At 46.3% G+C, this 27,723-nt stretch overlaps 1 protein-coding gene across 1 annotated transcript in view; it reads right to left on the reverse strand.

The window, feature by feature from the left end:
* Window positions 1-8,869: 8,869 nt before the first annotated feature.
* LOC146839007 (uncharacterized) overlaps window positions 8,870-27,723 on the reverse strand; it is a gene marked incomplete at its 5' end in the record, with an annotated part of 251,706 nt that continues 232,852 nt past the window's right edge. Inside the window, one exon of the mRNA XM_085599999.1 lies at window positions 8,870-12,460. Within this exon, the coding sequence (XP_085456125.1) occupies window positions 10,304-12,460 (2,157 nt within the window). The remainder of the gene's footprint in view (window positions 12,461-27,723) is intronic.

A 27,723-nucleotide genomic window follows, 5' to 3' on the forward strand; every position in this document is an offset into this window, starting at 1 on the left:
TTTCAAGATAATATTTATCTTCAAATCTCGGGCAGTATTTTTGCTCCTTCGTTAGCTAATCTGTATGTGCATCTTTTTGAACAGAATCACGTGGCTTGTCCACCATAACCCATACAGAGAACGGATATTGCTGTGGAAGCGATACATAGACGATATCCTGGTGGTCTTCCGTGGCACTACACCAGATATCACAGCTTTCCATCAGTGGTTAAATCAACAACATACTTTTCTCAAATTCACAGTGGAATACAGTAAGAAATGTTTACCTTTTCTGGATATCTCTATATATCCATGTAACGGCCACCTTGGTAGTGAACTATACAAGAAACCAATGGCCAGAAACTCACTTTTGACCTTTGAAAGTCATCATCCAAAGGCTCTGCGAGAAAACTTGCCAGTCGGACAGTTTCTCCGTATCCGGAGAAATTGTTCCGAACTGACAAATTTTAAAAGACATGCGAGAAATCTGTCAACACAACTAAAAGCACGTGGTTACCCTCAACATCTGGTTAAAAAAGCATGGAAGAGAGCCTCCAACAATAACCGAGAGGCCCTTCTAGATTTGCCAACAAAGAAACCCACATTGACTAGACTTACTTTTGTTCACACTTTTTGTACCTATACTAATCAGGTACAGAAAACAATACGCAAACATTGGCGTATTTTACAAATTGGATCAGAGGCGGTGCCATCTCCACTCTTTTCTTTTAAAAGAGGCAATAGCATACGTGGCAGCCTGGTACACACGAGACCCAAGAAAACAACAACAAGAGCCCACACTTTGTGGAATTTACCTGCAGCGCAGGGCCATTTTGCCTGTGGATCTTGCTCGGTATGTGCACAAACTCAACAGACTAAACAAGTGGATATAGGCACTGGGAGACCATGGCTCCTAAAAAAGCACACAAATTGCAATTCAGAGAAGGTCATTTGCATGATCACATGTCCCTGTCATCTTCGATATGTAGGGATGACGACGCGCAAAATCAAACTGTGCATCAATGAACATAAAAGCACCATTCGGTGCAAAAAACAATCCACAAAATTGACCAATCATTTCCTTATAAATAGACATGTGACAGAAGACCTGAAGTGGGTAGTGCTGGAACAACCGTATATCCCTTCACACATTACTGACATTACACGTTTCCTTTTTCAGAAAGAACAAAAATGGATTTACAAACTCAAGAGTGATACACAGGGATTGAATGATGATATACTCTGGGTAGCATTATAGGTTCATACTAATGCATTTTGTTTTGCATAGAGAATTCAGTGGTGGGGACAAGATAAATCACTAGGAGGGCTAGGACTGTTCCATAAAGGGGCCCATTACATACAAGAAAGTGAGGCTCTTACAAACGAACCACAGAGGATGGTATTTTGGCCCCCCTAGGTGTCCTGACTGTTGTTTGTATTTTTGTCTGAGTCAGAACGCTTAGGACGCGTGCGAACCATTTCGTTCATCTACAACATGAGGTGTCACCTTGCAAATACAAAGAAGCCCTTAACATATGCAGAACAGCGCCTGAGTTTCACTCGAGATACTCAACACTGATAACAATAAGTGGCACTATAAATGAAAAAGTCAGCCCCCATTATTTGTACATTAGTGAGCTGAGTTAGAACCCCTCTTTTTGCCCACTATCTTTAGCCCACACTGAAATTCAGTGGAAAACACTACAACTCCCATGATGCTCGGGCGCTCGGTTATGACTTAAGGAATTGAACGCGACAGAGCGTGTGTATTTAGACCATCGCGCTATGCGCGTCGGCGCCTCCCCATCCTGCCGAGTTAAGTACCGGGGTACCGACGGACAGGTTACTGTACTAATGTACTAATGTTAATGAGAGGCTTAATAGAATTCTGTTATCACTAAGTAGCGTGTAACCTTCGAACTGCTTGACAAACAAGTAAGGAAGACGGTGCTGTAGACTACGTATAGTGCCGGTACTCGACCGTTGTAAAGGACTGGTTGAATTTTATGTGTCTGGTAATAGGCATTTTCCTGTTTAGCGATCACTAAATGCCTACTATTATGCGGCTTTTCAATACCAGTCGGAGCAATAAAAGTAGCGATCTCTCTTAACTTCCGAGTTTTGGGCTTTAAAATCTGTCAATGTGTGCCTAGTGATATATACAAGCAAAGTATTGGTGTGCTAAGACGTCTTCAGCCCTAATAAAAGGCAGAGAAAACTGATTTCTTGTGTATAGATTTAGAAGGAAATTGGTTCACATGAAGAATTGGCAAACATTGAATTGAGAGCTCGCGCAATTGGATTTCATTAATCCACATGTGCAAGCGGATGGTGCAAGATATGTACGATATTTATCTATTTGTTATCCATTTTAAAGACATATAATATGTTTTATACCCGTTCGTTTTCACATAGAGCGGGGCCTCATTTCCTCCGAGCGGATGCCGAGTGAGGCGAGGAGAGCTCCCGTACATTGACGGGTATGCGTTTTTTTCCCCTTGTGTTTCTGTTTTCTCATGGGTTTTTTCATTGAACATGGAACACTGATATAAATCATAAGAGTTACATTTAGACCCATGGTGATAGACAGTAAGTAAAGATGAAGTAGAGTGATGCTTATGTTTGGGCACTGATTGTTTCCCCTTTCCCCTTCTCTGTAGGGAATGGACTAACACTACTGATAAAATTGTCAGAGCGGTGTGTGAAAAAGTCAGCAACCCAAGTAGGTTGTATAATTTCATTTCTAGTTGTGTTTTTTACTTTTTGGATTACACATATGTATAGCAGTAGCATAAATTCATAGGTCCTGACGAAAGCCAGATTAGCATATAATCACATGGCTGAAACATGTAGACCCTCCTTGAGCTGGACTTGAGCGGTTATTCTTTCAAAACTGCTCCTGCACTGGTTTTAGTTTCGTCACCTGAACAGAACCAATAAAGTACCATTTCTGTTCCGGTAGATGATTTTAAGATTCACTTTTTTGTTTGTTGCACTCCTTCCCTCGCTACTACCCACATTATCAAGAACCTTGGTTGATACAACATCTCAAAGTGAAGATACGGTTCACGTCGGTCCTTTCATTGTGTGGCCCTGTTCTAATAGAGGGCACGTGTAAGGCTACTAAATCCCAAATGATGTCGGTGGCTACCTAAGTGGCTGATGGGATTTATTTTCACTTGTTGTAGTATCTAACTACTTCATCCTGATTTTGTTGGTCTGACCCTAGGTTTCCCGTTTTGTGGTTATAATCTTAATATAAGACACATGCAGTGTCCCCAATGGACAGAAAAAGTCCCGACCAACAAAACGGTCTGAATACCAAACCAAAGCTGTCCGAAAACCACATTCCACAGTCCAGAAACTGCACCAGATTCGGAAAGACAGGCCCCACTAGCCCCAGACCTTTTCAAAGAGTCAGCCAAATTTCTGATTGGTCTGGCAGAGTGTTTGGAAACACCCTGTGTCTTTTAAGGGTCCGCAAATCCACCAGGTTCAAGCAAGACAGTCCAAAGACAATACCAGCACTCAGCCCCACCGGCTAGTGTCGTTCAGACAATACCAGGACACAGCCCCACCGGCTAGTGTCGCTCAGACAATACCAGGACACAGCCCCACCCTTGGCTAGTGTCGTTCAGACAATACCAGGAATTAGCCCCACTGACTAGTGTCGTTTAGACAGAATCAGGACACAGCCCCACTGGACACTATTGTTCCGGTCATTACACATGTCTGTAATACTATATTGACCTCCGGGAGCTACCCTGATTGCCTCAAAAATACGCTGGTTACACCCCTGTTAAAGAAACCTAGTTTAGACAAGGAGGAGCTTAAGAACTATAGGCCCATAGCTAGTCTTCCTTTCCTAGCTAAAGTGGCAGAAAAAGCTATGAACCAGCAGCTCTCGGAGCACATAGAGAAACATCAGCTACTGGACGATACACAGTACGGCTTCCGTAAATACAATGGTACGGAAACCGCCCTCATCAAGGCAGCCGATGACATCAGAATCCTCCGTGACCAGGGTGGGATAGCATTATTAGTACTGCTCGACCTCTCGGCAGCCTTCGACACGGTCGACCATAAGATCCTGGTGGACCGTGTCGGGAGGATGGGCATTCACCATACGGCGAGAGATCTGCTCTCCTCATTCCTGGCCGATAGAACACAGGTGGTTACATTGGGGCCATATCAATCAGCCAAGCTGTCACTTCCGTGTGGGGTTCCTCAAGGCTCATCCTCGAGTCCGACACTATTTAACATCTATGTGTCGGACCTTGCTGGCATAATCAAAGCATTCGGGATGAGCCTAACCTCATACGCAGATGACACGCAACTGGTGTTGGCCATCAAGGGTGAAGGGATGGAAGTAGCAGAGCGCTTCCAAAATGCTATGAGCACGATCGGAGAGTGGATGGCAGGTAACTGCCTTAAGCTTAACTCCGATAAAACGGAGGTGGTCATTTTTGGATCCCTTTCTCCAACTTGGCCCGCCCCTTGGTGGCCCCCAGCCTTCGGCACCCCACCCAGCCCGTCTCCCAAGGTCAGGAATTTGGGTGTCATTTTTGATGACCATCTTAACTTCATGGCACATGCACATAAAGTAGCAGCCACAGCCCACTACAAACTGAAAATGATAAGGAAGATTATCCCATTCCTCCCAGATTCTGCTGCCAAAACTCTGGTCAGCTCCTTGGTTCTCTCATCCCTGGATTACTGTAATGCACTTTTCCTAAATGCTCAAACTAGAGTTACAAAAAAATTACAAACAATACAGAATGCGGCAGCACGTATCCTGTCTAGAACACCCAAGTTTGCACCCATTTCTAATACCATCAGGACATATCATTGGCTGACGATTAATAACAGGATCAAGTTCAAATCCCTTTGTATAGTCTATAAGGTACTCCACGATCAAGGTCCTCGCCCTCTTAAGGACCAGCTTATATTCTATCGACCGACCAGACAACTCAGATCTACGACTCTCAACCAACTAGTGGTCCCCCGATCAAAAACAGTTTCCTGGGGTGATCGTCGCTTCTCAGTTGCGGCACCCAAGATCTGGAATATGTTGCCACAACAGATTAGAACTAGCCCTTCACTTTTTCAGTTTCGTAAGAATCTGAAAACCTGGCTGTTTAACCAGTAAAATTTGTCCTGGTCCTTCCTCTGATGGGGAGAGTCAGCTGCTTAGTCAAGCGCCGAGACGTCCACGGGTATTCGTTCGCGCTCAATAAATGTCAAAAATAAATAAATAAATAGTGTCGTTCAGAAGTGGCGCCACATTGTACCGATAATCAAATCACTAACCTGGTGCACTCAGGTTGATTCAGATTATTCTCCACTGCTGACTCTTCAGACCAAACAGTCAGTCTCCAAGGTTTTTGCCTTCTCAGGACCCCAGCCGGTGGCCACTAGCCGAGGATCCGCCCAATCGGAAGGGCGGGGCAGCTGCGAGAACTAAGCTCGGTCTTATGTATGTGGCCCTGATCCGCCCAACCGACCAGACACCACCCTGGCCCCTGTGACCCGGTTATGGATGAGGGGGCCACTGTTTCTGGGGGTCCCTGTTCGGTCACCAACTGAAAGAAGTGGCCCTTAGGGGCCACCCGGGTTACTAAGAACCACCTGCTATGCCTTCCCAGGAATGAAGAGTTAGTCTGACAGTAGAGAATATAAACAGGCTTTATTATCAGTTCTCTGCAAAGAGAGCCCCAGTCAGACCTGCACCCTAAGATGGACACTGAGGGGACTGCTTCCCAACGGGTTACAGTAGGTAAAGAACCTTCCCAGCCATTTCCAACCCTGCCCACCGTGGAAAAGTACTGGCTCGAGCTGGACCTGAAGAATAGGGGCACAGAGAGATGTGCTACTACTTGCCGGATGGGTACACCTTATTGGCGACTCAAGGTTACCGTGCTGGGCCTCAGCGTCTTTAAACATGGGAGCAGAGCTACACGCGCAGATTGGTATTTGAAGGAAGAACAACTTATTCATTAGCAAGTCGAGAAACAACCTTAGGCAGAAAAAAGTGAAATACAGTGTTCTGCTGAGGCAAGCAATTCTGGATACATGGGCCTAATGCGGGTGCAGCCTAGGCAGTCTAATAAGGATTACAAAATGGAGTCACACTTGCTAACTGAGACCTGCACATTACGGGGATAACTCAGCGGGTTGCATACAAACGTGGCAGAGGCTACTAACTTAGCTACATAATGCTAATCTAATGTAGCACAGTGCAAGGATATCACAGCTAAGGAATTTTTCAGACTAACAGAGCCCAAACAATGCATTAACAATGAGGCTTTCCTCTCTGCACTTAAGGAAGTGCCACAGAAACGAGCATAATGTGTGAAAACCTTCTTCCACTTCAGCCACGAGAGAGGAGGAACTCCTGGAGATGTCAAAAAGAAGGGAGGCCATTAAAGATAATGGGGTAACCCAGTAACCCTCAGAACCTGGGTAAGTATGCTAAAGAAAAACAGTGGTCTCCGATTACAGGATTAATAATTAGCAAAAACAACTGTCCTAAAGGAAATAACAGATACTGTTAGTCATGTACTCTAAACCAAATAAAAAGGTAAATGAATACAATAGTACCTGACCTCACTAGCCATGCTCGAGGGGGCAAAGGTAAGTTTAGTCTCCGGTGATGATTAACACTGGAATTTGATGCAAGGTGTTTTGCTGAATCAGTCTCAGAAGGTGACCAGATGCACAGAAGTGGCTTGAAGTGCAAAATGCCCACAATGTAGAGTTAGGTACCGCTCTACTCTCTGCGGACAGAGCTGCATCCCACTCGACTGTCTGTGGACAGAGCTGTGTCCCACTCTACTGTCTGTGGACAGAGACATGTCCCACTCTACTCTCTGCCGAAGGAGCTGCATCCCACTCTACTCTCTGCCGACGGAGCTGCGTCCCACTCTACTCTCTGCGGATAGAGCTGCAACCCATTCTACTCTCTGCGGACAGAGCTGCGTCCCACTCTACTCTCTGCGGACAGAGCTGCATCCCACTCTACTCTCTACAGACAGAGCTGCATCCCGCTCTACTCACTGCGGACAGAGCTGTGTCCCACTCTACTCTCTGCGGACGGAGCTGCCTCCCACTCTACTCTCTGCGGACAGAGCTGTGTACCACTTTACTCTCTGCGAACAGAGCTGCATCCCACTCTACTCTCTGCGGACAGAGCTGTGTACCACTTTACTGTCTTCGGAGAGAGCTGTGTCCCACTCTACTCTCTGCGGATAGAGCTGTGTCCCACGGGAAACAGGGTTTACTACACAACAGACACAACGCGTTACTTTACAACGTGGTCGTTACAACAACCATGTTGTTACCACGCGTGTCATTACAACGCAAGTTGTTACAACGACCTGCTCTTGGGGGCGTGCAACACCAGGGAATGTGTTGGATTCTAAATCCAACACCTTACCTGCTGTTGTGCAAACTGGAGTAGGAATGGTAATTAATACTATTCCTAAGTCCAGCACGCCCCCTAGAGCAACAACTTGCGTTGTAATGACACACGAGGTTACAACGCGGTCGTTGTAACGACCGCATTGTAAAGTACTGCGTTGTAAAGGCACGCATTGTAACGTGCTATATTCGTGTCCCACTCTACTGTCTGCGGAGAGAGCTGTGTACCACTCTACTCTCTGCGGATAGAGTTCTGTCCCATTCACCTCTGGGAAAAGTCCCTTTTACTGCAGCACATTGTATAACTATATGTTATTGCCCAGTGTAGCATGTGTTCCATCTATATTCTGTATGTTTCCCGTGTTAATCATCATAACCTAATACACAGGTTGTTATCAGTGCTTAATTTGAGTTAGTCGTTGCAGGTAAGGCACATCACACTAATGTTTGTTGGAATTAAACTTCTTTTTCCTCATTATAGTCTGCCCCACATCAAGACGGTGAAAGACACACAGGGGATAGAAAGAAAAAAAAGCCTAGAGAAAAACCCAGAAAATATGAGGTAGAAAGCAGAAACCTGCTAGAGTAGGATAAAGAGGCCGAGAGTGTCTGGTGGTGGATTAAAGAGGCATCGGGTGGAATCAAGAGTAAGATAGAGAGGCGGAGAGTGTCTGGTGGTGGATTAAAGAGGCATCGGGTGGAATCAAGAGTAAGATAAAGAGGCCGAGAGTGTCTGGTGGTGGATTGAAGAGGCATCGGGTGGAATCAAGATTAAGATAAAGAGGCGGAGAGTGTCAGGTGGTGGATTAAAGAGGCATCAGGTGGAATCAAGACTACACTGTGTTGGTATTCAGCACCCGATACTCAGTAGTGTCGGCTGCACCACTTTTACAAAGTAAGCACTAGTTCTTGTTAACGAAACCCAGGTTATTATCAAGCCTGCTGCTTATTTTACCATGCCCCTCTTTTCTCTCTCTGCTTTTCATTTCAAATCTCCCACAGTGCTCCCTCTCATTTCTCTCCCTTGCTACTTCCTTCTTGTCTCGTGTCTTTTTTTCCTTTTTTTATATATATATCCTGCACCTCGCACTCTTCTCCTCTTTCTCTCATTTCAAATCATCGTAAATTACTCAAATTCACTATTGCTTTATCAGCACGGCACAAGTCGGGGGTCGGCAGAGTTTGATGGGGTCCCCCCACTGTTATCTAGAAAAGGGACTCAGTTCCACCTAGCTTCTTAGCCTGCGACTGGGAATTGTTACTTTGTGCCCCAGCACTGCAGACACAGGCCTCAGAGTGTTTGTAACTATCCTTCCCACTAGCAGCGTCCCCTTTATTTATTTGTGTGAGCGGCGCAAGGGAGGAACAGAGAACTTGACAAAATTAGCCCTTCTATTGCTTAATACACTGTAAATGTGAAACACTTTGGGGTTTAGGGGCTGCATAAAGAACAACGTCAGGAAACAAACGCAAATTAAAAGCACATTTTATTTATTCGCTGAAAACGGTTTAAAAATGTAATTTCCAAGTTCCACATATCTGTTTAAAAATATTTACACTTTCAGTCATTTCTGAGTTTAGTTACAAACTGATAGTGGGAAAAACACATGATGTATAAAAACTGAATCCAAAAACTTCTTACATTATTTTATGTTTCTTGTTTTTAAAACAGGCCATCGACCTTTCATGTGAAAATTATTATAAGGGCCTGACATCACTTCTTGTGGCGTCACTACATGTGACGTCATTGTGATTTGCATGTGATAATGGGCTCATTCACTATTTTCCTTACTTGTGCCCCGTTTATTGACATGACATGGGTCTATAGCAATTAAAAATAAATATATAAATTCACAGGTGTTCAGCCCGTTTCGCTGGTGATGTCATACATCGACATGTATTCGGCTGCTTCTTCTATTTTTAGGTGAATACAAATCACCTGCCGTTCCCCCTCCTTCCATTTCTCTTTCTTTTTTCTCCCCATTTCTTTGTCTCTCTCGCTTTATCTCTCCTCCTCTCTATCTCCCACACACTCCTGTTAGCTTTAGCTTCATGAATCTCACTGCCACTTCTGGCATTCATACGACAAATCCTTCAGAACATTTGAGACCAAGGGACAATCAGTGTGGAAGACGAGTTGCTGGTAGTGCAACGGATTGTCCTGGCACATATTTTGATGTGGGATTTTGCTATTTCACCACATTCTTTAACCAGAGTCTGCTGCTTACAGTCGCTCAATTCTGGTAAAAAGTAGAGTTTGGCAAGTCACAAAATGAATAGGGAGAGCCAAGTCGGAGAGGAGCCACGAGTCACACTTAGTTATATGGCCCGAGCCACAAGCTGATCCATCAACCGAAAACGGTGTGTAAAAAAATGCAGCACACGTTACTTAAAAACAAGGTATATGCTCTTTTATATCTAAACATAGGTTATTTCTTGAACACCTGTGCTTCGCTTTAGTTCATTACATATACTGCAGTGGCATTTGTTAATAGTAATACATACATTTTACCAATGAAGCTTCCATCTCCAGAGCCCTGACAACATGCCCACTCTGGGTGTGTTGGGTTTATAGGTTTTATCACTAATCCGACAAGTTAGCTGAAAATACCGTTGTTAGTCCCAGTATTGTTCAGTGTTGCTTTTACAGGAAGTGCGATCAGGTGCGATTGAATTTTTTTCTTTGTATCTCTTCTTCATCAAATAAAAATCTTTTCTTTTAATCCACATTGTGCTCGCCTCCCACTGTGTATCCTGGTGCATCATGTTGCTTTGCTTTGTGTACGGAAGTGAACAATCTCTGGAAACAAACACTTTTATAACTCTGCAAATACTGTTATCTGTTTTTCTTCTTTACTGCTAGTCGGGTCTTCTATCAAAAGCCCTTCACACTTTCAGCGCCCTTCTATGTTTTCTCCTTGTGTGTTTGCTGATGACTTTGTAGCTCTGATAATCGACTAAAGATCTTCCCACATTCATTGCACTTGAATGGTTTCTCTCCTGTGTGAGTTCGCCGATGATACCTTAATGCTGAAAAGAAGCGAAAACTACTGTCACATTCACTACAATGATAGGGTTTTTCCCCCGTGTGTGTTCGCTGATGACTCTGAAGTTGTGATAACCGACTAAAGCACTTTGTACATTCACTGCACTTGAATGGTTTTTCTCCTGTGTGAGTTCGCTGATGACACCTTAATGCAGAAGAGCTGTGAAAACTACTGTCACATTCGCTACAATGATAGGGTTTTTCCCCTGTGTGTATTCGCTGATGAATTTGTAGGTATGATAACTGACTAAAGCTCTTCAAACATTCACTGCACTTGAATGGTTTTTCCCCCGTGTGTGTTCGCTGATGACTTTGTAGGCTTGATAACTGACTAAAGCACTTTGCACATTCAGTGCACTTGGCTGTTTTTTCCCCTGTGTGTGTTTGATTATGTGTTCGAAGTTGTGATAACTGACTAAAGCACTTTGCACAATCACTGCACTTGAATGGTTTTTCCCCTGTGTGTATTCGCTGATGTGCTTGGAGGTTTGATAAGCGACTAAAGCACTTTGCACATTCACTGCACTTGAATGGTTTTTCCGCTGTGTGTGTTCGCTGATGACTTTGTAGGCTTGATAAATGACTAAAGCACTTTTCACATTCACTGCACTTGAATGGTTTTTCCGCTGTGTGTGTTCGCTGATGACTTTGTAGGCTTGATAACTGACTAAAGCACTTTGCACATTCACTGCACTGGTATGGTTTTTCCCCTGTGTGTGTTCGCTGATGACTTTGTAGGTTTTGTAATAGACTAAAGCTCTTCCCACATTCACTGCATTTAAATGGCTTTTCTCCTGTGTGTGTTCGCATATGATTTTGCAGGAGTGATGGCGTTCTAAAGCACTTTGCACATTCACTGCACTTGAATTGCTTTTCCCCCGTGTGTATTTGCTGATGACTTTTTAGGTCTGATAACTGACTAAAGCACTTTGCACATTCACTGCACTTGAATGGCTTTTCCCCTGTGTGTCTTCTCTGGTGTCTTTGAAGGCTTGATAACTGACAAAAGCTCTTCACACATTCATAGCAATGATAGGGTTTTTCCCCCGTGTGTGTTCGCTGATGACTTAGTAGGTCTGATAATCGACTATAGCTCTTCACACATTCACTGCATTTAAATGGCTTTTCCCCCGTGTGTGTTCGCTGATGACTCTGAAGACATGATAACTGACTAAAGCACTTTGCACATTCACTGCACTTGAATGGCTTTTCTCCTGTGTGTGTTCGCTGATGTCTTCGAAGGCTCGATAACACACTAAAGCACTTTGCACATTCAGTGCACTTGAATGGTTTTTCCCCCGTGTGTGTTCGCTGATGACATTGAAGCACATATAATAGACTAAAGCTCTTTACACATTCATTGCACTTGAATGGTTTTTCCCCTGTGTGTATTCGCTGATGAATTTGGAGGTTTGATAAGTGACTAAAGCTCTTTACACATTCACTGCACTTGAATGGCTTTTCTCCTGTGTGAGATTGCTGATGACTTTGAAGGCTTGATAACTGACTAAAGCTCTTCACACATTCACTGCACTTGAATGGCTTTCCCCCTGTGTGTGTTCGCTGGTGTCTTTGTAGTTGTGATAAGTGACTAAAGCTCTTCACACATTCACTGCACTTGAATGGCTTTTCCCCTGTGTGTGTTTGCTGATGTCTCCGAAGGCTTGATAACTCACTAAAGTACTTTGCACATTCAGTGCACTTGAATGTTTTTACCCCCATGTGTGTTCGCTGATGACTTTGAAGCACTGATAATCGACTAAAGCTCTTTACACATTCATTCCACTTGAATGTTTTTTCCCCTGTGTGTGTTCGCTGATGAATTTGGAGGTTTGATAAGTGACTAAGGCTCTTTACACATCCACTGCACTTGTAAGGTTTTTGTCCTGTGTTCGTGTGCTGATGAAGCTTGAGTAGTGATGACAAACTAAAGCTCTCGCTGCAGGTGTATGATTCTTCTTTCTTGGTTAGTGTCTGTGGGTCGGGTATATATTTGTCTACATCCCATGTGGCATTTTACACATTTGATTTCAGTTTTAACAATAGCCACCAAATATTTGCCACACTCCTAATACGTAGAAGGTGTCTTTGTAGGCGATTGTGCCTTTAGATTGGATTATGGCTATGCGCGCTTGTGGGTAAAGATGTATCTTCCTTCTGGCCGGTGCAAATTGGGACAGTCTATTGTATTGTAGATAGAAGAACTCCTCTTTCCTTTACCCGTCAGTTGTCCGGATCCGCTCTGTTGTGCTCTTCTCTAGTTACTGTGGTTTGGCCAGAAAGAGTTTACAATTCACCTAGAGCACGGAATGATGGCTTGTCATCATATTAGAAAACAGAGCACTGCGGTAATCATATCATACCAATCCCATGATCAAAGTTGGTATGTGACACTTGTTTATACAGGAGGCGGTTTGTTATTGTTGTTGCCTTAATTTTTCTAAGGTCATTTCTTCATCTTGTGGTATGGAGGTGCACAGCTCAGCCTCTTACAATCACTGAACTGCCCTTGATGCTTCATACGGGATCTGTCAGTTTGTGTGCGGGTTCCTCTGTCGCCGACTGCACTGATGTTTCGCTGAATACTGTAGCTTATTATTTCTGCTATTATTGAAGATTTACAGCATAAGCTTCTTCATTGATGGTCATTTCATACATTCAAGGATGGTTTTCTGTTGGATGTAAAGATACTTAACATTACTTCCTTGAAACATAATGGAATGAGAATTCACAATGTTTAACTGGTTGTAAAAGACATTTCGGGGGAGATTTACCAAATCTCCGCGCAATGCAGCGCAGCATCTCCCCGTGCGAGGCTGTGCTGCGTTGCGCGACTGGGAGGGAGCAGGAGAGCACTATATTTTCAGAGATATGGCTCTCTCCTTCCCTTTCCCTTGCGCCGGCACTGATTACAGCGGCCCTGGCCATACACACACAGCACCAGAGCGCTCGGGTGTGTGTGTGTGCGAGTCCAGCATACGTTTTGTACAGGAAGGACACCCTTCCTGTACAAAATACTATGCCTAGACACAATGGAACACTTTTCCCATTTTGTATACGTGTTGCACAGTGCAGTACGCATGCAAAGTTAGAAAAGGAAGGAGAAATGAAAGCATTTCTCCTTCCTTGCGCCTAGTTTAAAAGGGCGCAGTTTTCTCACGCTAAACCCAATCTACTGTATGTGGTAAATTGGGTTTAGCGTGAGAAACCTTGGGTGGTTGCACGGGAACGCCCATGCGCCCCCCTTGGCAGGCCCCCATGGTGTGAAGTAATGCGCAGCAGTGCTATGCGCAGTGTCACATTACTTTTACGTTATTTGCTGGAAAGAAAATTAGGAAAAAAGGATTTTGTGCTGTTTTATGCCACTTTTGTGATGCAAACACAGCGCAAAATCTTCGTAAATCTCCCCCTTCTTCTTTACCGCCTTTAAAACTTAGCAAGGAATATTTCATCATACACAGATATTTAACCAAAAGTTCTGTTGATCAGGTGACATCTTATTAATGTCTGAAAAGGAGGTGATTTACCAGTGTTTACAGAGTAACTTAGCAAAGTAAGGGCGCTCACGGAGCACCCAAGTGCTAGAGGTATAGCTTAAGATAGACGCGTATGGTCAAGATTTCATTTAAACAACAATAGATTTTAGAAAAAGAGAAAGATCAGGCTGGGCTGCAAAATGTCCAGTAACTCTTTACGAAGTATACAACAAAAGTAACTCCAGTCACACACTTCTTCTCGTTCCTTTCCTATTCACTTAAGATCATCTCAAATACCAAACTCCTGTCTTTACCTTGCTGTTCATAAGCCACCTTTGACACTGTCAATAGCTACCTTGATTCAAGCATTTCTGGTTTCTTCCAACCTGGAAGACTGGAATATTATTGTGAGTTGAGGGGGGTTTCCTATCGCCATAACATCTGTCCATCTCCCTGAAACTGGTGAAGCTTACAGCACCCGGTTCTGGCCCTGAAAGACAACTTTAAAAAGCAAGTCTTTAGTTCTTCCTACAGTAGCTATAGTTCTGTAAGATGCAGCTCCTTCCGGGGCTTTTGTGTAAAACAGAACAAGGGGTTCACTGTAAGGCTCATCCTTTACATTATGAGCACAGATAAGGCAAACAAACGTTGATTCATATAATATAATATTCAACAATATCAGTCATTTAGTACTTATAGAGAATCCATCACAACCAATAATTTACCTGACATATCCCCGCAGCAGATGTGTGCATATTACTCTTTTTTCCCCCCTTTTCCACCATTACATAGCATCAGGCATGATGTTGTCCGTTTGGGGCCCAGGATGCCACTTTGTGACTGGATAGGCATTTGGCCGAGCGGGAGGAGGTGTGAGTTATCCACAGGTGATGCAGCAGTTCTACCTTTTAGGAATTTGTCCAACAGATTATTGCCTCAAAACTAGGGGTGGTTGAAGAATTCCGCTCTGCCGGCAGACGTCGTAAAGTTTTGCCCACTCCGTTACAAAAAACTCCACAAAGTGATGCAGAACGGAGTTTTTTTTCCTCAAGCGGTTCGCCAACGGTAAGGTGATGAGCGCTTGTGAGAAAATATAACGCACTAGACCTCCTCCTGGCGAGATTTCTCATTGCGGCAAGTTGCGGCAGGTCGCGACCACTCGAGTGTAGAAATCTGCCATCCTCGTTGATGAAGCTGCCACTTGATTAGAGTGTCAATTAGAGCGGCAGAAAGCAGCAGCACCCTCTGGCGTGACGTGTAGTGCCGTTCGTGCTGATTTTACAGTGCGTGAAAAACTCCTGGCACAAAAAATCAGTGAGAGTAGTGCAACTTAGAAACTCTGACACTAGCGTAAGTCCGCAGAGTGCGGCAGGGTTTCCTTGGCACTTCATGGAGTTCAGCGGAGTAAAACTCTGCGAACTACACCAAGGCCTAATCAAAATGTGACAGATATCCTGTCTGTCTTATTATAATTGCCACAGGATGTAATGCATTTTTAATGGGGCGGGCAGGATACCTGTCACATGTGTGATGGAGTAAACCATTTGCTGAAATCTAAATCAGGCCTTTGGTGTACATTGTGTCCAGTGTGGCTAGCTGGGCTTCAAGGATCTTGTGGTTTGTGGGTCTCTCACTGCTTTGAAGTCACCGCCAGGCAGGACTTCTGACAGCCGCACCTTTTGCAGATCTTCCTTCCTAGGCAGGACTTCTGTCAGCTGCGCCTTGTGCAGATCTTTCTTCCAGGCATGACTTCTGTCAGCTGTGCCTTGTGTGGATCTTCCTTCCAGACAGCGACTTCTGTCAGCTGTGCCTTGTGTGGATCTTCCTTCCAGGGAGGGGCTTCTGCCAGCTGCGCCTTGTGCAGATCTTCCTTCCAGGCTGCGGCTTCTGCCAGCTGCGCCGTGTGCAGATCTTCCTTCCAGGCTGCGGCTTCTGTCAGCTGCGCCTTGTGCAGATCTTCCTTTCAGGCTGCGGCTTCTGTCAGCTGCGCCGTGTGCAGATCTTCCTTCCCGGCAGGGGCTTCTGCCAGCTGTGCCTTGTGAACATCTTCCTTCCAGGCAGGACTTCTGTCAGCTGTGCTTTGTGCAGATCTTCCTTCCCGGCAGGGGCTTCTGCCAGCTGTGCCTTGTGCAGATCTTCATTCCAGGCAGGGGCTTCTGTCAGCTGTGCCTTGTGCAGATCTTCATTCCAGGCAGGGGCTTCTGTCAGCTGTGCCTTGTGCAGATCTTCATTCCAGGCAGGGGCTTCTGTCAGCTGTGGCTTGTGCAGATCTTCATTCCAGGCAGGGGCTTCTGTCAGCTGCGCCTTGTGCAGATCTTCCTTCTAGACAGGACGTCTGTCAGCTGCGCCTTGTGCAGATCTTCCTTCCAGGCAGGACTTCTGTCAGCTGTACCCTGTGCAGATCTTCCTCCCAGGCCGGACCTCTGTCAGCTGCGCCTTGTGCAGATCTTCCTCCCAGGCCGGACCTCTGTCAGCTGTGCCTTGTGCAGATCTTCCTTCCAGGCAGGACTTCTGTCAGCTGCGCCTTGTGCAGATCTTTCTTCCAGGCAGGACTTCTCTCAGCTTTGCCCTGTGCAGATCTTTCTTCTGGACAGGGATTCTGTCAGCGGTGCCTTGTGCAGATCTTCCTTCCAGGCAAGGCTTCCGTCAGCTGTGCATTGTGCAAATCTTCCTTCCGGACATGGCTAGTGTCGCTTGCACCTTGTGCAGATCTTCCTTCCAGGCAGGACTTCTGTCAACTGTGCCTTGTGCAGATTTTCCTTCCAGGCAGGACTTCTGTCTGCTGCGCCTTGTGCAGATCTTCATTCCAGGCAGGGGCTTCTGCCAGCTGCGCCTTGTGCAGATCTTCATTCCAGGCAGGGACTTCTGCCAGCTGTGCCTTGTGCAGATCTTCCTTCGATGCAGGGGCTTCTGTCAGCTGCGCCTTGTGCAGATCTTCATTCCAGAGGAGGGGCTTCTGTCAGCTGTGCCTTGTGCAGATCTTCCTTTCAGACAGGGGTTCTGTCAGCTGCGCCTTGTACAGATCTTCCTTCTAGGCAGGACTTCTGTCAGTCGTGCCTTGTACAGATCTTCCTTCCAGGCAGGACTTCTGTCAGTCGTGCCTTGTACAGATCTTCCTTCCAGGCAGGACGTCTCTCAGCTGCGCCTTGTGCAGATCTTCCTTCCAGGCAGGACGTCTGTCAGCCGTGCCTTGTGCAGATCTTCATTCCAGGGAGGGGCTTCTGTCAGCTGCGCCTTGTGCAGATCTTCATTCCAGGGAGGGGCTTCTGTCAGCTGTGCCTTGTGCAGATCTTCCTTTCAGACAGGGGCTTCTGTCAGCTGTGCCTTGTACAGATCTTCCTTCTAGGCAGGACTTCCGTCAGTCGTGCCTTGTACAGATCTTCCTTCTAGGCAGGACTTCTGTCAGTCGTGCCTTGTACAGATCTTCCTTCAAGGGAGGACGTCTCTCAGCTGTGCCTTGTACAGATCTTCCTTCTAGGCAGGACTTCTGTCAGTCGTGCCTTGTGCAGATCTTCCTTCCAGGCAGGACGTCTGTCAGCTGCGCCTTGTGCAGATCTTCATTCCAGGGAGGGGCTTCAGTCAGCTGTGCCTTGTGCAGATCTTCCTTCTAGACAGGACGTCTGTCAGCTGTGCCATGTGCAGATCTTCCTTTCAGACAGGGGCTTCTGTCAGCTGTGCCTTGTGTAGATCTTCCCTCCCGGCAGGACTTCAGTCAGCTGCTCCTTGTGCAGATCTTCTTTCCAGGCAAAACTTCTGTCAACTGTGCCTTGTGCTGATCTTCCATCCGGGCAGGACTTCTGTCAGCTGCGCCTTGTGCAGATCTTCCTTTGATGCAGGGGCTTCTGTCAGCTGTGCCTCGTGCAGATCTTCCTTCGATGCAGGGGCTTCTTTCAGCTGTGCCCTGTGCAGATCTTCCTTCCAGGGAGGGGCTTCAGTCAGCTGTGCCTTGTGCAGATCTTCCTTCCAGGGAGGGGCTTCAGTCAGCTGCGCCTTGTGCAGATCTTCATTCCAGACAGGACTTCTGTCAGCTGCGCCTTGTGCAGATCTTCATTCCAGACAGGACTTCAGTCAGCTGTGCCTTGTGCAGATCTTCCTTCCAGGGAGGGGCTTCAGTCAGCTGTGCCTTGTACAGATCTTCATTCCAGACAGGACGTCTCTCAGCTGTGCCTTGTCCAGATCTTCCTTCCAGGCAGGACGTCTCTCAGCTGTGCCTTGTACAGATCTTCCTTCCAGGCAGGACGTCTCTCAGCTGTGCCTTGTACAGATCTTCCTTCCAGGCAGGACGTCTCTCAGCTGTGCCTTGTACAGATCTTCCTTCCAGGGAGGACGTCTCTCAGCTGTGCCTTGTACAGATCTTCCTTCCGGGCAGGACTTCTGTCAGTCGTGCCTTGTACAGATCTTCCTTCCAGGCAGGACCTCTGTCAGCTGTGCCTTGTGCAGATTTTTGATTTCCCTGTATTACACAAGCATGTAGTTTTGGGATGTATCTGGCTCCCCTGCCGCCACACTGAAATGGTGGATTGTTATGACTTTTGTTTAAGTGTTGTTCGCTTTTGACACCATTTCTTTTGTTTGTCTCTGTTACCAGTAGCTGATACTTCACCAGGGAGCGTGTGAAGGTCGTATGGGTTGCTGGACCCTAATTAGGTTTATATGTTGCCCTCACATTATTTTTTAAACTTGCTAATATTGTGCAGAGTAGTACTTTCGTTTCGTACATGCCTCTCCAGCACCCCCCGGAGGTTGTGCTACAAAGACAGATCTAGGGCGCACCGAAGTTGCGCCTAAGGCAAGCTCGTCCAAGCCCGTACAGGCTTAGACTGTGCTTAGCGCCGGCTTTTCTGTTGGTTTCACCCCCCATCCAGCTGTTCATATCCGCTACTCATGGGATGAGCTGCTCGCTTTTAAACCTTTAGGTAAGCCTGGTTTAGACCCTACTTTCATTCAGTCTAATACTATCGGCGAGAATAGTTGCCTAGATTGTAAGATCACTCTGAGCACCTCCAGAATTGTCGCACTTAGCTCTCCTACACCGCATGTTTTTAGGTTACCCACTCCTCAAATGAAAATCAGAGGCATGTTTATTAATGCATGGTCTCTAACAGAGAGTGCATTCTATTTTGCGGACTGTCTAGAAGCTTGTGCACTGGATTTTGCTTTCATCACTGAGAGATGCTTCATCCGACCCAGATCTAATTGTTGCGACACCTCCGGTTTTTCCAATTTCAGGCTTGATCATTTGGGGAAAGGGGCGGTGGGTTAACAATCATTTACAGGGATAACCTCAATGCCTCTTTTGAGACATTACCGGCCGCATCGGATTATGAAGCACTTGCATATAAATTTGCTCTTTCTAATCGTTACTCCTTAAATGGGGTACTTATTTACCGACCCACAGACCCTAGGACAGCCTTCTTAAATAGTAACAATCAGCTCTAGGACATTAAATCAAATTCCCTCGATTTCACTCTACTCGGTGACTTCAATTTCCATCTTGAAAATTCTACGGATAAAGATAGTATCGATCTCTCAGACCCTGGGGCAAGTCTCAGTCTCACCCCATTAGTGACGGCTCGGACACACTCAGCCGGTCACTCATTAGATGGTATTTTCTCAGACAATCCCTCTCTTCAAGTCTCTACTGCGGTCCACTTCTCTGGTCAGACCATCGTGCAGTTATGCTTCAACTGAATTTGGAACCGAATGTTCTCACTGTTCATCCTCAGCCTCTGCGGTCTTTATGCTGCTCGTGGCATAAAATGACCCCTGAACTATTGATGGCACAGCTCACTCAATCTATGCCTGAGATTACTGAAGATTTAGATGCAGTCACGAAATGTATATCGTCAGTGGATTGACTCCAGTCTCCATTCGCTTGCTCCATTTAAAAATCAGAAAAATAATAGATTTTTTCCCTCCGAACCTTGGTTGGACGAGAACCTTAGAGCTCACAAACAAGCCTGCAGAAGGCTAGAAAGGAAACTGCGCATCCACTATGATCCCTGTGATAAAATCCCATACAAGCAGGCCATTCAGGCCTACCAGGATATAATCTTTTAAGCAAAATCCAGCTACTGTGTCGTCAAAATTAAATCTTCTTTAAACATCCCCAAAGAACTGTTTGTGACAGTGGTAAAACCGAGCAAGCTTCCTGAACCTAAAAACATTACAGCCGACCAATCCTTCTGCAATTTGTTAGCAACTTTTTTTGAAGATAAGGTCAAAGCTACCTATAATACGTATTCGCACAAGCATCCTCCCTGTGGTGTAACCAATAAGAACGACACAGGCATAAAACTTGTACTGATGGCTACCACCCCCTCAGACCTCATCAGAACAACATGAAACAGGCCAGCAAAGGAGTTGGGATCAGCTAGTGTCTGGTACTGGTGGATACCACCTCCCCGACTCGATCAGAACAACAGAAAATACGGCTGACCCCCACCTCACTCTATGACACGGGGAGCCCATCCCTCAGTCGGAGATACTTTTCTGCTATCTTTTAATCTTCTTTCTGAAGATCAAGTTCAATCATTATTTAGCCAAATTAAATGTGGCTCTCCCTTGGATCCCGGCCCTCCCAAAATTCTTCACTTTTTACCTGATGCCGTGTTTAGGCACCTCGGGGACATCCTCAAAAGGATGCTCACGTCTGGATATTTTCCTAAGGAATAGAGGACGGCCTCCGTTCTGCCTCTCCTAAAAAAGCCCAACGTAGTCAGTAGCGATAGAAATAATTACAGGCCTAGCTTGCGTCTTCCCTTCCCTGCAAAGGTGGTGGCGAAGGCTGCGAACTCTGAGGTTTCACATTTTATTAATAATAATTCACTTCTGGATGCCACCCAATTTGACTTTAGAAGCCAACACATGGGCTATCTCTGATTACTGCCTCAGAAGAGATACGGCAAACTCTTGACACTGGTGGAAATGCTGCCCTGATCCTATCGAACTCTCTGCAGCTTTCAACAGTTAACCAAAGCCTTCTTCACTTTAGGGATCAGGGGCAAGGCCCTCAAGCTCGTTAAATCTTTCCTTTCAGATAGAGAGCAATTTGTTGGTCTCAATGGCTTCAAGTCTCGCTCTTTCTGTTGACCGCGTGCGGTTCCGCAGGGCTCTGCCCTTAGTTCGACCCTTTATAACTTAAACATAACCCCTTTGGCTAACCGTATCGAATCAATGGGATCCTCTGCTGATGACACTCCCATTGTGGGGTCTGTGGCCAGCAGCCCGGATGACACTGCAGCGCGCTCCCATGAGTGTACGCTACAAGTCGGGAGCGGGATGTCAAAAACTGAACTCGGGTAAAATCCAGGTTCTGCTTTTTTTACCTTTATCCCTTCTGACTTACGGAAATCTCTGATCTCTACACTTATTCTTGCTAAAATAGATTATCATAGCGGATTTATTCACCAACATTCAGAAAAGATTCTAAAATAAAGTTCAGATCGTCCAAAATGCAGCCACTCTGCTGCTTATGGCAATACCCAAACGCCAATCAGTTTCTCATGTTCTTCCTTTACTTCACTGGCTTCCTATAAACAAGCATTTACAATGCAATAGGTCTCGCAATGACATTGTTTTGAGCTATTGGCATTGTTGTTATTATTATTTTTTACTTCCCTTCGTGAAGCATTAATCAAGTAATGGCGTTTGTAAATGACAATGTCTTTTACCCCCTGTTGACCCCCGCAAAGCTCATCAGCAAGTGCCCGTCATAAAAAGGAATATCTGACAATCGCATCTTAAACATTATGCAACAATTCTATAGTTTCACCGCGGTTCTAAATTAAATTGTAAAATAAAATGTATATTCTCATAATATTAGCACATTGAATGCATTCAAATAAGATGTTATTCTTATATTTCTCAGATCGCTTTGAATATTTTTGTCTAGTCCACTATTTTCCTCTGAGATATAACCCTGATACATTGGTTGGGCTGGCACACACGAAGTGGGGGGGGATGGGGGCTGACGCCCTTTGATCCCAATGGGTAGACGAGACCTAAAAAGCAGGGTGACCTCGGCGAAGTGGGGCTGTGTGTCTGTTTCCTGTTCCGAGGGAGGAGGTGGGAAGCCTGCTTAGAATGTGAGAAGAGCTAGCGCTGCTTCAAGTACAGCAGCTGTGATCAGACCTGTGTGTGCCAGCGCGTGACATGACAGCAGCCTTCCTCCGAAGTACGGAGCCGTTGAACAGCAGGAAGGTAAAGGGGGACGTTCGGTTCCATGCCCATCCTATCCTTGCCCTCGATGCTGATCCTACCAACACATTTCATGGCCTCTGTGACAGGCTCTTAAATAACTATGCCGAATTAACTTTTTTTTAAACGTTTGACGATTGTAAAGTTGAAAATAGGCAATACTACGTGGTCTTTGGGCTTTTTTTGTTGCAGTTTTAATTAGCGCAAACTCAACCCGAAGATATTAGAGCACTTTACATTAGCACCAGTTGCGTTACAGACAAACACATTCATTTTTAGGCATGGAGTGATTTGCCCAAAATCACAGCCTAAGCATAAGCCTCCTGCCAGACTCGAACCCGGTTCACTCAGCTTCAAAGTCGGAGGTTCGTGGAAATCACACCCAACATATTATAAAGCGTCAGCGTGCCCTGCTCCACTTCGTCTAGAAATTACACTTCGTATTATCGCTCTTTTGGGCTGTGTTATGGTTACTCCGATATTTGGATTTATTTTAAGCAATGGTGCGGTCTTCAAGAGTGTGCTTCCCGCCATGTGTTCTTGCATAGCGCTCTAGGCGGGCTGTCTGTGAGAGAAACATGACATTCTTTGAGCGGCGGGAGGGGTGCGAGAGCCCTCATTGTCTGCCTTTAGACAGTTGGCTTGTTGTGTGTTCAGCCAGTGAGCCAGAGGGGTTTAAGTGCACTGTATACGAGCCACCCAAGTTACCCCCGGGCTAAAAGGAAGTGTGAGGGAAAAACCAGCAGCAGCTGAGGCATGTTACCGAGCAGTGAGTGCAGCGCGCAGCTGTAGCCATGTGGAGGATCATGTAATTTTTTTTTATTATTAGGGCATTAATTTAGATTTGATCTCAATGGCACGAAGCACCATTTTGTGATGTGACCGGAATGTGGTGAGATGCAATGCTTTTTGATGACTGCGCGCCCATTAGCAGAACTGAGGTCAGTGGCAGGCACGTAATGCGATGTAGCACTTGCGTGCGCTCCCATAATCTATGCATGGGGTTTTTTGTATTTAAAAATTTCTAATAAATGTGCTGGTGTAGTAGCAGTATTATTTCCCTACAATATCGGCAGTCTTCAAGTATGTCATCAGCACGGACACAAAAAACAATGTTACGCGATGGAACCTGGTTTAGAGACATTAAAGCATCAGTGTGTACAGAACAGCTACAGATATCCGCTGATACTCCTTTGAAATCTTCTGGAAAGTATTTAGCCAAAGACATCTGTGGCTTCGCGCATATTAGTACATTAACTTCTGATGGATACATCTGCCTGTGGATTCCTCACCTTATGAATATCCCCTGCGCCAGCATTCCACGGAAACTTTTTTCCTAGCTCTGCACGCCGATGAGGACGTCACAATACCACGACTCCACACGCGACTCTGTGTGACGTCACTGGAGCCATAAGAGAGCCTCGTCGGCATGATGACGTCAGTTCCTTTTTTCCGCACTGTCGACACGTAATGGTTTTTCTGTCTCTCTCCATATTGTTGAGATACATTGTAGTGTGATTCTTCTGTAAACTGTTGCTTTTAGGATGTCGTCTTCGAGGAAGTCTGGATTCAAGCCATGTAGAGAGTGTGGGGGTCACATGTCCCTGACTGACCCCCATGAAGACTGTTTATGGTGTTTGTCGTCTGATCACGACGTGGAGGATTGTTCCAGCTGCAGGAAGATGAATCCTAAGCTCTTAAAGAACGAGAAGCAAAGCTCTTTATGGCTAAGGCGAAGAAGGAAGGAAGAGGTTGGAAAAGGGCTAAGTCGAAGTCGTCGGCTTCGCACTCTTCGAAGTTGAGGAAACACAAAAAGAGGAGAAGACATGGATCTCGGCGCCGTTCATCGAAGAGTAAGGCTTCAAGGTCACCTTCGCCGGCTCCTCAACGTCATCGAAAAGACTTTGTGTCTCCTTCGCCTTCTCCTTCTCCTCGTGCGACTCCGGAGAGATCCCCTTCTTCTAAGGGCACTCCAGCGCAGTCTTCGGCGCCGAGGGGTTCGCCGGATTTAGAAGAATTACGACTCCAGATTGCTTCGACTCCTGCTTCTCCTGTGCATGAGGTCGATCCTGTGGCTCCGGTGGATTCAGCTGGTCCAGTTCCGGAGGTTTCTCGTTTGGATTCTGAGTCGAATCCTTATCCACAGTTTCCTACTCAGGTTCAGATCCGACACATTTTTTAAATGCAATGTACGGAGGATTTACTAGAGCAGCCTTCCCCTCCGGAGCACCTTCGGGTCCCGTGGGTCCGCTGCCCTTGAACTTGGTGTGCCTCAGCACTATGCCCAGCCACCCTTTGTGCCTTTCATGCCGACGGCGCAATAATGGCAGTTTCCGGCTCCGAGGGCTTCAACGCCATTCATTGAGTCCCCGGTGTCGTCTGGTGGACCTTCCTCTCGGCTTCGTGCGGCACCGATCCCGCCTTAGGAACCTCCTTCAACGCCGGCTCCAGAGATGTCGGCACCGCATGCGGCACCGCCAATGCCAATTCCTAGGCTTCGATCGAGGAGAGAGGCGCAAAGACTGCTGGAGGAGGAGCAGTATCAAAGGCAGGAAGTGGAAGAAGGTGAAATAGAGGAATCAGGGGATAATTTTGAAGGCATACAGGACGCAAGTGGGCTGGACACTTCTCCTGAGTGGGAGCTTTCATCCGTAAGGGCTTCTCCGCCTCAAGAGGTAGCCCCATACCATAATGTAATAAGAAAGGCGGCTGAGATTTTGGACTTACAGTTACCAACAGCTGAATATAAGCCAAATTTGCTCACTGAGGTTCTTCATTCGCCTTCATTGATAGTTGAACCTTTGTTACCTTTTAATGAATCCTTGACTGATCCAATTCTGGAGGTATGGTGGAAACCACTCTCTTCTCCTGCGGTGTCTAAACCAGTGGCAAGAGGATATAGAACTGCTCCAGGGGAAACTCTTGTTATGTCTTCTCATCCTTCTCCAGAAAGGTTGGTGGTGCAGGCGTCCTGCTCTAAACAGTCTTCGGGTGCTTTTCCCCAGGCTCTTGCTGACAGGGACTCTAATAAACTGAAGCAGTCAGCTACGAAAGTCTTTTCATCTTCAAGCATGGCTCTGAAGTCTACCAATGCTACCCTTTTGTTGAGACGTTATATTCATGCCTTGATGGACTCGGCTAAGCAATTGGCACCCAAGTTGCCCTATGAGGAGATGGGAAATTTTATGGAGGTTCTTACTGATGCTCAGGCTACTGCTAGATTGGTAATTCAATCTGGCCTGGATACGGCAGATTCTGTGGCCAGAGTTATGGGTTCTTCCATTGCTACCAGGAGGGAGGCCTGGCTTAAATCCTCTGTTTTTTCTCTGAATGTTCAAGCTTCTCTGGTTGATTTGCTTTTTGATGGGTCAAAGTTCTTCGGGGAGAAGGCTGATTCTGCACTTCAGAAGTTTAAAGATAGCAGGGCCACGGCAAAATCCTTAGGATTTCAATCCTAGTCAAGAGGATTTACTTATAAAAAGTATCATGATTTTGAAAGGTCTTCCTTTCGCAACTTGTGTCAGCCACAACAACAGCAACAGCAAAATCCGCTCTAGAAGTCCTATATGTAAATTGTAAATTGATACTTGTATAGCGCACTACTCACCCGCAAAGGTCTCAAGGCGCTTGTACGAATACCGCTGTGGAACCCATCCTGGCTTTCCCTGTGAGGCGTCCACTCCTGGGCACCCCCAAGGTGGAGGCCAGGCATCCTTAGCGTTGTGGGGGCCGTTGTGGAGATTAAGCAAGCTACAGAGGAAGAACCAGAGGACGCCAACGTGGTTCTGCCCGTAATCTCTCCTCCTCCTCTTCTACCTCCCCTGCTCCCCCTGGTAACGCAGGAAAGCAGCCCTAGATCCCCCATCCTGGATCATGTAGGCCCTGTAGGGGGTCGGTTGTCTCATTTTCTTCAGGGGTGGAAATCGGTCACATCAGGCCTTTGGGTTTTAAACCTTGTAGAGAATGGGTACGCCCTTCCCTTTCGGGAATTTCCTCCACCTTTCCCTCCTTGCCAGGGTTCTTGTTCAGAGGACCATTTAATTCTCCTTCAGAAGGAAGTCCTTGTGCCTTTACAAAAAGCTGCGATAGAGGTGGTTCCAGAGCGGGAGAGGGGCCAGGGATGCTACTCCCGGTATTTCCTGATCCCCAAGAAAGATGGCAGGTTACGTCCCATCCTGGACCTCAGGATCTTGAATTTTTACCCCAGACAGGAGAAATTCAAGATGCGGACCCTTGCGTAGGTTCTTTTGGCGCTGCAGCAAGAGGACTGGATGGTGTCGATTGATTTACAGGATGCGTATTTTCACATTCCCATCCTGATGTCGCACAGGAAGTATCTCCGTTTTACGGTGGGGTCGCAGCACTATCAGTTTGCGGTCCTGCTGTTTGGTCTTACTACTGCACCTCGGGTCTTCACGAAGGTGATGACAGAGGTGGTGGCTCATCTCAGAAGGTCTGGATTCCAGTGTTCCTTTATCTGGACGACGTGGTCCTCAAAGTGAGGTTGCCAGAGATTGTGCTTCATCATCTGCATGTAGCAACTCAACTGTTGTTCAACTTGGGCTTTTCAATAAATGTGCCCAAATCTCACCTGGTGCCCTCTCAGTGCAACCTGTTAATAGGGGCGGTACTGGATACTTCTGTGTTTCAAGCTTTTCCTCCTCCTCAAATAATTCTCGACATTCAGGAGATGATTCCTTTGTTTCACAATGGAGCGGTTGTTCCAGTCCTGAAGGTCCTTTGCCTGCTCTGTCTGTTCGATTCCTGCATACTGTTGGTCAGTCATGCACGCTGGCACATGAGGGTGCTCCAGTGGTGCCTACGCAGGCAGTGGTATCAACACAACGGAGATATCAAGGAGTCAGTCAGGATCTCCAGAGAAGCTGCAGCGGAGCTGACTTGGTGGAGTGTGCAGGGCAACCTGACTCAAGGAAACCCTTTCAGTCTCCTCCTCCAGTGGCTACAGTGATCACGGATGCCTCCACTCTGGGGTGGGGCGCTCATCTGAAGGATCTGGAGGTCAAAGGTCTTTGGTCTCCAGAGGAAAGGTTGCTTCAGATTAACCTCCTGGAATTGCAGGCCATACGTTTGGTTCCAAAGGCTTTCCATTCTTCCCTTTGCGGTCAGTCGGTTCAGGTCCTGATGGACAACACTACCGTCTCTGTCGAGAGGCTCTGCAACTCTGGTCCCTGGCACAGAACCATCAGATTTGTGTGTTTGCAAATCATCTGGCCAGTGTGCTAAATGTTCGTGCGGACAGTCTCAGTCGGCATTACTCAGCCGATCACGAGCTGAGGCTTCATCCGGAGGTGGTTCATCACATCTTTCAGATGTGGGAGACTCCTCGGTTGGACCTGTTTGCCACCCACAAGAACGTGCAATGCCCGTTGTTCTGCAGTCTTCAGTATCCGGTGCAGGAAGCGTTGGGGGGGGATGCGTTTCAATTGAATTGGAGTTCTCAACTTCTTCACGCTTTTCCTCCCATACCCTTGAGTCCTTGGGTTCTGAGGAAGATTCGCCACGAACAGGCCCAAGTCTTATTAATCGACCCCGGATTGGCCAAGAAGGGTGTGGTACACAGATCTACTTCACCTCTCATCGCAC

The sequence above is a fragment of the Triturus cristatus genome, chromosome 4_2 (assembly GCF_964204655.1).
Source record: "Triturus cristatus chromosome 4_2, aTriCri1.1, whole genome shotgun sequence".
Classification (NCBI taxonomy): Eukaryota; Metazoa; Chordata; class Amphibia; order Caudata; family Salamandridae; genus Triturus; species Triturus cristatus.